Raw genomic sequence first — 12509 nt, 5'->3', positions numbered from 1 at the left:
ACCAATGATAGGCTATTGGTAGAACTTGATTAGATATGAAAATGACATTTTCTACAAAATGAAGTACTAGTTAAAGCTGCACCATTAAACCACATCTCAGGATTCTAGTCACATTCGGGACATCAAATGCTGAGTTATCGATCAAATTCTGGATTGACCTATAAATTGAAACATTTGTAAAAACTTCAAAATTGGAAATATCATTTCCATTTATTAGTTACCCAAGTGCAGCTCATACAGACTCTTTTTGGCTAACAGCCCACGAGATAATAATGTAACGGAGCAGGAATGGTAAGAGAACTATTGAGGCAACCAAGCCAGAAAACCCGGAGCTGTCCTCCACTATCCAGTCCCTCGAGTGGCCACCAAATCCAGCTGATTTTACTTCCAGAACATCCCTTGGACACATCCTTTGTCTTTACTGCCACTCCCAGAGGATGGCCATGTCTCCCTGACAGGCTTCCCTCCTGTGGCACCCGGTTCCTGACCAGATCCAGCCCCAGGACCACCACAGGCCCAGACCTGTCGCTCCCCGCTTACCGCCTGCCATCCATCTGTTGAGAAACTGAAGCTGATCTCCATTTACACTGATAGAGTGTAAGGAGGTTATGTAGATCAACTCTGCCGCTGGAAACGACTAAACATCCTGAATAAAATATTTTGTAAACATCTTCTTAAAGACATCAAAGCACCGAGGAGGCAAGAGTTAGCTTGCCAAAGGCGAAGTGAGAGCTGGATGGGGGAGCAGTCAGCTTAGTCTGAGAAGCCACTTGGGCCCTCAGGGCTCTGATGGTCTCAGGGGTTGAGACAAACAGAAGTCAGAGCCTAGCGCTGACCCAAGGTGGGGGGTCTAATAGGAAACCCTTTCTCGATGAAGACAGAATCCAAAAGGGTCACACCCTCAGAGTAAGTACAAGCCAAAAATAAACCCATTCCACGCCCCCAGGAGACTGCAGTCCAAATTTATATCGCTGAGAGATTCAAAAAATTCCAAACTATGAGTTCAGTTCACAATGGCCTCGGGCTATGGCACCCCGAGCCACCCCTGTGCCAGATGGCAAAGACAAACAATCCTCTCTAGAGGGACACACTGTCGCCCGAAGACTCAGAGAATCCTCCCCCAAGTAATTGTCCAAGGGAAAGAAGCAGCTCGTAGCCAACAATAACCCAGCAACTATGGGAAGGAGGCACCATGACTACGAACCAGCAGGAATATAACCCAGTGCAACAATACCCACAGTGATTCGGGATGCTGGGATCAGCACCATTTTTACATCAGTTACAGAATCTTAAATTTAATTTATGGCAAACTTCTGACCACTAGGATCCTTCAAGGCACACCCGAAGTCATTAAAAGACCAAAGTACAGGGAATAAACCAGAAATAACAGTGCAGCGCACTCTTCTTCAATAATGTCTCAGATCTTTTAGAAATGCACTCAGAGTCTTCACACAATTCACTCGGTGGCCCCTGAACACTGTGAAAGTCTACGAAAGAAGGGGTTTACTCGCTGAACCTCCTTTGTGCTGGGCACAAGGCAAAGTTCTGGCGTGTAGCTGTAAACAAAGCCCCTTCTCTGGCACCAGCTGCGGTTACCCCACACCTCTTATCACCCATGTGCAGCAAGTTCCCCCACTCTCTAATGCGCTGCCCAACCCGCCCGCAAAATGCTCTAAACAGCGTGCTCAATCATAGCAAAACTGAATTTTACACGTGGATGAAAATTTAATGTGGAAAGGCTCACAGGACACCAGCTGAGCACTAACGGCCTACAGTTTACAGAATCCAGCTTCATCCAGTCCTTCGATAACATTAAGTGGGCGCCTACTACATACCAGCACTGCTCTAGGTGCGGGGATGCAGCTGTAAATAAGACAGTCTCATAGTCCGGGCAATAAATAATAAACATGCAGACAACTCAGTTTCCGATGGTGTGAAGTGTCACAGACGAAACAAGAGTAGTATGAGTGGAGGGTTACTTTACAGGCAGTTGGAGAGGCCACCCGAGAAGACAACCCTTTAGCTGAGAGACTAAAATGACAGCCACATGAAGACCTGAAGGAAGAACATTCCAAAGAGGAAAGAAAGTAAATGCAGAAGCTCTGTGGCTGTCCCGAGCTTGGCTTGTTTAAGGAACGGAGAAAGCCCAGCGTGGCTGGAACAAAGGAGTCATGCAGACAGTGGGAAAGGATGAGGGCAAAGAGGGAAGCAGGGGGCCAGGCCAGGAAGACCTTGCTAGCCACAGAGAAGAGCCTGGGGTTTGTTCACAATGCAACAGGAAGCCTCTGAAAGGTTTTCACCGAAGACGAGAAGCGACAAGAAGGTCATTCTGCTACCACTGTAGAGAATTTGGATGGAACCAGGGCGAGGGTGAATACAGGCAGACCTGTAGACTACGACAGTGTTCTGGAGAAAGGGACTTTATACAGGAAAGAGAGAAATACGCAGAAATATGCAGAACCCAGAAATGGTAGTGGTGATGAGAGAGGACTCAAGGCTGGCACCAAGGTTTTTGGCTTGAGCGGTTGGGAAGATGGTAGCCCATTTATGGACAGAGGAAGAAACTGGCTTAGGGTGTGACAGCAGGTGGGGCAGCGGGGCAGGAGGAGAGGGAGAGCCCTGTTCGGGTCCCATCAGAGATGCCTATTGAGTGTGAGAGGGAAGAGACCTGATAGGAAATTGAATATGGAGCCTGGCAGGGAACTCAGAGCTGAAGATAAAAATGTCTCAGTCATCAGCATGAAATGCCAGGAGAGGAAATAAGATTATGTAGATAAAATATGCCTAGTTATGGAAGAAGACCCTGGAAAGAGTCCTGGGGCATTCCAACTTTTAGAGACTGGAAAAAGGAGGAGGAACCTCGTAAGGTCCCTAGGAAGGAGTGGCAGATGGGGCAGAAGGAAAACAAGAAAAGACACGAAAGGGGGACCCCTGGATTTGAAAACAGGAGCATCGCTGGCGCTGTTTGCTCGGAGCGGGGAGGATGAAAGCTGGGTTGCAGGTGGTTCAGGGAGAGTGGCAGGGGAGGGAGCCAGCAGCTGCAGACAGACACCAGGAGGCAGGTGCAGTCACAAGGCTTTTCAACTTCTGCTATAAAAAGGAACGGAGAAGCCGAGTGGACACAAAAGTGAGGACGGAACGTCAAAGGAGGCTTTCGTTATTCCGGCTGTTTATTTTGCTTTTAAGGCAGGAGGTCCCAGCGCAGGGAGCGCTGTCCAGCAGAAAGTGCTGCAGGGATGGCAATGGTCTACATCCGCGCCGTCCAGCTCGGGAGCTACTACTCACGTGTGGCCGTTGGGCACTCGATATGAGACACTGAACCTTAAGGTTTAATTTTAATTCAGTGAAATGTCAATAGCTACATGTGACTAGCGGCTTCCAAAGTGGACAGCGCAGCCCTCCACCACGTCTGTGGGTTCCTGGATTCCGCCGTCCAAAAGTTAGCAACCTACGTGGCGGGAAGAATGGAAGTTAGGGGCTTCTGTTGGTCCAGTGTTTTCTAAAGCATTAAAGGTCACCAGTTCGAAGAGGGCAAAGGGACAAAACACTAGAGGGAGGTTTAAGGAGAAAGAAAAGGTAAGAAATGGTTTCAAAGTGCATATAATATGATTTATGGTAAATTTTAAAGCAGCCTTCACTGGAACTGTTGTTAAGTTTTTCAGTGGCAAACACCAGCTACTGGGCCCTTTAAATCTGACCTCCAACCACCTCTTCCACCGTCTCCTAGACATTTCCCATCATCTACCTCTGCGGTTTTCAATCTTCTTGGTTGCAGAAACTCTGCCCCTTGTACATATTTGCCCTTATATTTCCTAAAATGTCCTTCCCCCTGATATCCTCATCCCCTTTGTCTCCCACGCTGTGTAATACCCTCCACCCCAGGATTCCTGACACTCTTTTATTTATACATAATGTCTGCATCTGTGTCTGTCTCCCCTGCAGTTATGAGCAATTTGAGGGCAGGGTCCACAATATATTCATTTTGCATCCCAAGAGCCTTGCACAGTGCCTCTTACAGATAGATAGATAGATAGATAGATAGATAGGAAGAAAGAAAGAGAAAGGGAGGGAGAAAGAAAGAAAGATAGAAAGAAAGAGGGAGAAAGAGAAAGAGAGGGAGGGAGAGACAGAGAGAGAAAGAAAGAAAGATACATTAAGAAATCAATAGCTAACATAATGTACAACTAATGAATCTGAATGAAATTTTTGACACCTCAAACAACCTGATTGGTAGTGGAAGCATTAAAGATACAAGAAAGGACATTATAACAAAATAGATACAGAAATTAGGGGCGCCTGGGTGGCACAGCGGTTAAGCGTCTGCCTTCGGCTCAGGGCGTGATCCCGGCGTTCTGGGATCGAGCCCCACATCAGGCTCCTCTGCTATGAGCCTGCTTCTTCCTCTCCCACTCCCCCTGCTTGTGTTCCCTCTCTCGCTGGCTGTCTCTATGTCTGTCAAATAAATAAAATCTTAAAAAAAAAAAAAAGAAATTAAAGCAAGGGCACAAAGATAATTCTAAAAGGATTAATTTACAACTCCAAGATGCACAAGGATGCAAGTGCAGCAGTGACTTTACATCTAAGGACAATGTTAATGTAACAATTAATTTAACATGCACTCTAATAATTGTTCATGTTTTCTCATTTAAATCATTTTTTAAAACTTACTAATGACTGCTAACATTTATTAAGAACTTACCACGTGCCAGCAACTCCTTAGGTATCTTACAAGTACCAACTCATTTGATCCATATGGCAAACCTGTGCACTAGGTACTATGATTATCTCTTTTTATAAAGAAGGAACTGAGAGAGAGCCCAAATGACTTCGTCAAAGTCACACAGCCAACCAATGTGGCACCAGAGTCCGAGCTCTTAACCATGGCAGTCAGGTGAAAAACTAGGAAGACTTAATTGAACGTAAAGGCTTATCTCTAGGTAGGTTACTGTCTTCAAACTCCCTACAACACTTTTCATTAATAAATTATATATATGTGCTCTCTTCCTACATGCTTTGAATATATGCAATGATTTTCTTTCTATAAAGGAAAAACTGCTTTAAACAGGTATTAACAGCTAATACTCCATATTAATATCTAATACTCTGTCAAAATATAGCTCTTACGACAACGGAAAGGGAAGAATAGACTAAGGGAAGAACTGACATGAATAACTCCTCGGCTGGCCCAGGCAGTTGAGTTCAAGGGTTGAGGGTACAGGTTGGAATCCCACCACCTACTAGCAATGTGTGCCCCACAGGTATTATAACGCATCTATGCGCATTCCTACTATGTATTATTCTTCCTGGCTGCTGCGTGCTCTCCCCCATTCCTCACCCCACGCCACTCCCACCTTATGCTTTCAAGAGTTCTCAGTTAGGTTCCACACCTCCCAAGTGGTCCATGCACAGAATTCAGGGGATCCATGAACTTGGTAGGATGTAGCTTTACGTATTTTCATTTATTCATTCAAAAGCATTATTCTAAGAAGGGGTCCGTAGCCTTCACTGGACTGCCATAGGTACGTGGCACACAAAGGAAATGTGGATAAAAGTAGATACAGGGAAATAAGCTAGGAGGTATTTTTAACATTTCAAGAAAGGTAACCAATCTGGTTAGGTCGGAAGAGGTGAGAATGGAAAGTGATGGAGGTGAGGAAAATACCTTGGTATCCCTAATAAAAACGGCGTGTTCCACCTTCCTTCTACTTCTCACCTTCTCAAAAGAGATGCTTCCTCTACTTCCGTTCGTTTGTTCCTTAAATCTTTAAGCTTGCACACGTGCGCATGCGCGTACCACTCGGCGATGTCTCAACAAGTACATCCCTGAGCATCGTGATCTCTGAAGCATTAATCCGCTGGCCTTCCTGCGGAGTTTTGTCTTGCCTCCTGTTTCTTCTACCTCCTTTACCCCCCTGGCTTCCACTACCAACTCGGCACAGGTAATTCTCCGTTCTCCATTCCAGCCCCAACCTTGCTCCTGAGCTGTAATTTCACCTTCCAACACCCCCCATCCCTGTGGGCACTGTCACTAGAATATCCATTCACCATCACCTGCAGTTCAACACTTGATGTATTTAAGGAAGCTCCACACCCGGCGTGGGGCTTGAACTCACGACCTTGAGATTAAGAGTCGCACGCTCTACCAACTGAGCCAGCCAGAAATTTTTTTTAACCTTTGTCAATACACAATTCCTTCTCCTAACTCTACTATGGAGTCACCATTCTCCCAAGAAGATTCATCACATGCAGTCAGGGGACAAACCCTGAATATTTCTCTTTATTTTTAGCACTATTCCTTTTGCTGGCCTCGCTACTCAACATGTATCCCAAGGACCAGCAGCGTCATCACCTACGAGCGCGATAAATGCAGGGTCTCGGTCAGAATCTGCATTTTTTGAAGTGTTCCCAAGTGATTCATACACACACTAAATTTTGAGAAGCACTACTTCTCTGGTGCTTATGAATATGCTAACAGCCTAACTGCATCTGAATTTGAACATTTTTTGGTATCAATTACTAACTCCGTATTATATGCTAATTACAGTTCTAGACTTTAAATACATTATCTTACTTAATACTCAGAATAATTCTGTGACAGATCATCATCATCTCTATTTTAAGAATGAGTAAATTGAGGCTCAAGTGGATAAATCATCTGTTCAACGAGTCCATAATTGATGGAGGCAGGATTTGAACCTAATCTGTCTGACCACAAACTGTTTTGCCAAATTGCACTAATTCCCTTAAATTCCAAAATTTGTATTTCAAAGGGCAGGTTGGCTGAATTAATTACTCTGCCTGACTGTATTTTCTACTCAACTTAAGGTAGATTTTGTTTATTACAATTCTTGCTGAAAATGTTTCTAAAGGCAGAGCAGACGACCCTGGTTTCAAAAGAGAATTCAGGGGCGCCTGGGTGACGCAGTCCTCAAGTGTCTGCCTTTGGCTCAGGACGTGATCCCGGCGTTCTGGGATCGAGCCCCACATCAGGCTTCTCCGCTAGGAGCCTGCTTCTTCCTCTCCCACTTCCCCTGCTTGTGTTCCCTCTCTCGCTGGCTGTCTCTCTGTCAAATAAATAAATAAAATCTTTTTTAAAAAACAAAACAAAAGAAAAAAAAACAAAAGAGAAATCACTGTCTTGCTACAGGCATCATTCTGAACACTCAAGTTCAGTCTAAGGTATTTGGGAAATGGAGAAGAAAATGTATTCTCTTCTCAGGATCTAATCCCAAGTTTGAAGGGGCATAAAACTGTTTCCTTAATAATAAACGGTGTGTGTCTGCTTGGCATTCTTCTTTGCTCTAAAGGGAAGAAATAAAAATAGTGTGAGACAGAGGTGCCTGGGTGGCTAAGAGTCAGTTAAACATCCAACTCTTGATTTTGGCTCAGGTCTTGATCTCAGGGTCGTGAGTTCAAGCCCCGTGTTGGAGCCTATTTAAAAACAAAAACAAAAACAATGCAAGACTAGTGCTTGAATGAATGGTTATTTGAGTTCCATTCAATAAATTTCACCTAATGTCTAGCTAACTACTATTTTAAGTTAATTGCCTCCTTATATCCTATTCAGTCAATATTTCATAGTCACTTATTTCATTTTTAAACCTAGTTTCCTTCTTTCATTTTTTTCAATGCCCAAATATAAACCCACAAAGCTAAAAGACGTCACTATTTCTCCAATACAGTATTTACCTACTTCAAGTCGCAGGCCTTGTCGAGAATTTAACAAAAGCTACGGGCGCTCTACCCAGAAAACTGCCTATTTGCCCAAACACAAAAAACATGGCACCGGGACACCAAGATGAACACCCCAGCTCTACCACTAGGACAGACACCTGCCTGATACGGCCTGTCCAGGCCCTCTCCACTCTTATGGCAACTGTTCCAAAAGGCAAGAGCAGCTTCACCTTCTCCTAACTGCTTAGCCCAGGGGGATGCCAGACAGGTCAGAATCCTTCCATGGGATTTTTATAACTGAACCAGAGACAGAAAGTCCCTTGGGGGGGGGGGGGACAGAAATTACAAAATGTGAAATTCAGGAACCATTAGTTCCCTGCCCTGTGGAGGAAACCAGTCAGCTACGAGCACAAATGAAGCCAAAATGGACAGAAAAGTCCCACGAGCACCCAAGCACCTGGTTCCAATTACTGCTGAACCCAACCCCATTCCTGTTCTCTTGGTTTGGTTACTAATCAGTCTTTGCACGGGGACAGACCTCCAAAACCCTCCAAACATTTAAAGTTTTTGGCTAAGCTCATTCACATTTCTATAGCTTGCCACAAAAGGACAAAAGTAGTCATTAATACTGACTACTTCTAAATACTGTATTTGTTTTCAACAAGTTTTATGTCCTTTAAATTTTTCCCATACAGATGAATTCCTTTAGATATTTAATTAGGTCTTTAAATACTAGTTTCCAAAAGGCTCACATTTCACTGTCCATAAAAATCTTTTAGGATATCTCTTTAAAACAAGTCTTGGCCCCTCTCATTGTCCATGTTCCACACACTATTAAAACAGAATTTTAGGAAGCTAACTGCCTGATCATTTTTAGTTTAATTCCAAATGTAACAAGACAAAATTGCCTGCTTAAGCCATCTTTTTTGCTTTATGTATTCAATTATATTCCCTGCTTAAAATACTTAAAATAAAAATTGGCAAGGATCCATTCACTGATGGGTATTTTAACTTAGAAAGCAGCAACATATCAAATTCACCACACAAAGTCAGGCTTATTCTTGTCATTGAGAATTACCACCACAATGGACTTGGAAATTTCCACCTTAATTGCAAGTTTTTACATTTCAATCAAATAGACTTTGACTTCATAGACCGCAGTGCAGTCCAACTGCGATCAATCCAACAAACTCTTCGTTCACACCTCTCTTACGAATCACCACAGATTTCCTTCCCCTTTGTCACAGCCCTGAAAATTCCCTGAATGCTGCTACATTTTTAAGGTTATAGTAATGCCACTTTCGTTCTATACTATTGACTATTACTAGTCTATGGATCCTAACATAGGGCTATGAACCCAGTAGACTGTAAAAACAGCTGAATCTTGAAGTTAGAAAAATACCTGAAAATCATCCAGTCCAATCACCTTACTTTCATAAATGCAAACATCGATGCAAAAACTAGTTAGTTATCATGCCCAAGGTCAGCAGAATTAGAGATAAAATTAGAACACGTGTACAAGGAGCATTTTACCGGAGTATGTAGGTTCCCAATCTCCGTATAAGATGCCTCCATGATAAAATAAATACGAAGTTTTCCTTCAGTACTACAAATGTGTAGTTATTGCTAAATACACATAAGACAAATTCAAATGAATTATAAAAGCATGAAATTGCTATATTCATGACAAATCTTTGCCCATTAATTCTGGTCACATTAGAAATATAGGACAAAGAATGATTTAAATGATCTGCTCCTTCTCTGCTATGCTTTCTCAAATATCCCTGTCATATACAACACTATGCTTGCTCCCTCTTAATAATGCTAACGTAGTTTATTCTCATATTATACTGTAGACTTTGGTCATTTTTGGTCAAGTTCATATAAAAATGTTCATCAAGTATTAGACTTTGTCACCTAAAATGAAATCAACCAGAAATACATGGCATCTTAGTGCTTAGATTTCAGTTATACACACTTTTTTCCCAGAAATGAAGAAAATAGACATTTTGAAAAAGAAAGCTGTGAAATAGACCATTCTTACGTCAATTAAGCTCTCAAAGTAAAGATATTTGGATGGAAATATGGGCATTTTTAGTCATCTTTTGCACAGTGGCTGGTACTGTCTATGTGCCTACTACATATTTGTTGAAAGAATAACATGGTTACATTACGTACTCTGAAAACTTGACTCCTCTGGATGACTATACTTAGAATTGCTAACTTTTCTTGAACGCAAAAGAAAATAGCATAAAATGTACCATTGACAAATCATACATCATTTTTTAGGGCTTAAGTAGTTTCAAAAGTTCCAATTAGCAAGAAACTCTAAAACAAATGTAGCAATTTATAAATATAAGGTAACAACATAAGCGATCACAATAAAATATGCACGACTGCAAGAAATTTGTAAAGTAAACTGGAATTCATACTAATTCCCAGAAAGCACACTCTTTTTCAGCAACATATTGTTGGCACTAATACTTTACTACATTAAACCCTCATACACCAACTCACCTGCCCAAAACACCAGAACTCCAAAAGAGATAAAAGAACCAATAAATACAGAACTAACAATATTACTATTTTTTTAAAAAGCAACTAACACAAATAACTTTAAAAGCTTAATAGAATTAGACATAACTCTAAATCGTAGATTTATTATAGAGGAAAAATTCCATTTCATTTACGACAATAAAACTTTGGAGAGTTTTGGTGCATTAACACATGCGGTTGTAAAAGCTCACTCCTAATTGCTGAAGAAGTTATCAGGAAGTTAAAATGAACTTCAATGGATTAGGCACTCATTTTCTTAAATGACTCTCTTAAACACAATCACTTCATGCAAACACAATCAATCCTGATACGCTGTTTCTCCTCTTTCCCCAGCTCAGCCTGGGAAAGAAAAAATACAAAGATGATGCTTTTGAGCCATTTTGAACAACTTCATTAAATTGAGAATGTTCTTTTAAAAACCAACATGGTTTTCTGTCATTGCTATTATACTGATAAGGGCCCACAGACGTCCATAGAAATCAAAACTACGGAAAGCAAGCTTACACTTTTCCTCACATGCTAACTGACTGCAGTGGGTAAGGTCATGGTCAAAATTCACAGGCTCATCTAAACTTTCGTGGCTCAGCCAACAGCTCCTATCACGTTTCCTGATCCGAAGAAGATTAAAACTGCAGGAGTTTCTCGCAGTAAGATCAGCAGGAGGCTATTTCAGACCCTCAAACCGCAGTCCGCATAGCCCGCAGCGGCGCATCTTCCACCACCTCTGGCTGTGTGTTAAGCTAACCTTTCCGAGCGTTCTCCTCCAGCCTTTTAAACAAACCCCCAAAACGGGTGCGGCCAACTGGAGACGGCTTTCTGTCTGCGCCCGCCGAGACCCCCTCCTGCTGTCATCCCCAGGCCGCCCTTCCGCAGTCGGTGACTTCGGCCTGGCTCCCCAAGGTGGGGGAGGTGTGGGAGGAAGACTCCCCGCCAAGCAGCTCTTCAGCCCGCACAGCGGCAGGGCGATGCGGGAGAGGAGCAGAGGAAGATGCTAAACACCAGTGCCATATTTACATGAGCTTTTTCTTTGCCGAAAAGATTCCTTGTGTCCAATAATATCGCCTTTAAAGGAAAAAAAAGGACCGAAGCACTAAAGCCGCTGACCACATCTCCGGATCTCCAGTATTCTCACCCCTCTTCCCCCGCGGGGAGGCTCCAGACGCTCCCAGCCTCGCACAGGTACACCTGCCAGCCAGCGGAGGACCCGACCTCCCCCGCCACCCCCTGCCGTAAGGGAGCTATCACCAAGACTCAGACCCCAGCAGCCCCCGCCTGAGATGACAGCCCAGGCGGAGCCGTGCCCCGCACAAACTTCCCAGTTGCCCGGCTGCGAGGACCGGCCGGCCGACGGACGAATGGGCGGACGGGGAACGACACTGGTCCCCGCCGCCGGGCTCAAATGCAGATGGGACCCCTCGTCCTGCATCCGGCCCTAGGTCCAAAGGGGGTCCAAGTGGCGCCCGGGGGACCCGGAGAGGCGGGCGCGCGCCGCGGGGATGGGGGCACCGAGGCGCCGCGGCGGGCGGACAACCCCAGAGAGCGAGCAGCCGGAGGGCCGGGTCCCCGCTCGGGCTCCCCGCCCCGCAGCAGCTGCAGCAGAAGGAGGAGGGGAGCGAGGAGGAAGAGGAGGAGGAGGAGAGGGACTGCGCGCCGCAGCCCGAGCCCTTACCGAGTGGTTTACCCCCCACATCAGGACGCTGAGCAGCGGATCGCTGGCCCGAAAGAGCTTCACTTTCTGCGCTACGAAGTGCTTCTTCTTGGTCTTGGTCTTGCTCGCCAAGACGGAGGACCCCAGGTTGCCGGGGGTCGCCATGGCCGCCGCCTCTGTCCCCTCCACCGCCGCGCTCCCGAGGCCGGGGACCCGCCCTCTCTACACGCCGGCCGGGGGAGGCAGCCGCATCCCCCCGGCGGCGGCCCCGGCGCGCCGTGCCCGCTCCGCCCGCTTTGCCCGCTCCGCCCGGCAGAGGAGGGAGACTGCGCTCGGCTCGCGCCCCGGCCCGGATCCCGCGCCCGCCGCGGCTCCGCGCTCAGCCCGCGGCTGGACCAGGCGCGCAGCGAGCGGCTTCCGCGTTGGGCGCCGGCGTCATGACGCAGGGGGCGGGCGGGTAGCAGTTGCGGCGCCGCCAGGCGGGGCGCGGCCGCGGGACCGTTAAGCTGCAGCCTCGCGCTTGGGCTCTGGCTCCGGCTCCGGCTCCGGGTCCACGGCGGTCCGGCAGCCCCCGCTGTGTAGGCGAACTCAAGGCCGGCTGAAGAGGCCGCGGGGAGCTGGAGGACTCCCG

The 12509-nt window shown here is 45.7% G+C and overlaps 1 protein-coding gene across 1 annotated transcript in view; it reads right to left on the bottom strand.

Annotated features, from left to right (window-relative positions):
* PIP4K2A (phosphatidylinositol-5-phosphate 4-kinase type 2 alpha) overlaps positions 1-12272 on the bottom strand; it is a 173961-nt gene extending 161689 nt beyond the window's left edge. Inside the window, exon 1 of the mRNA XM_045787164.2 lies at positions 11900-12272. Within this exon, the coding sequence (XP_045643120.2) occupies positions 11900-12043 (144 nt within the window). The 5' untranslated portion in view covers positions 12044-12272. The remainder of the gene's footprint in view (positions 1-11899) is intronic.
* Positions 12273-12509: the final 237 nt, after the last annotated feature.

This window comes from Ursus americanus, chromosome 31 (genome assembly GCF_024610735.1).
Source record: "Ursus americanus isolate L20-20 chromosome 31, mUrsAme1.1.p, whole genome shotgun sequence".
Taxonomy (NCBI): Eukaryota; Metazoa; Chordata; class Mammalia; order Carnivora; family Ursidae; genus Ursus; species Ursus americanus.
This window is presented reverse-complemented; position numbering and strand designations above follow the sequence as displayed.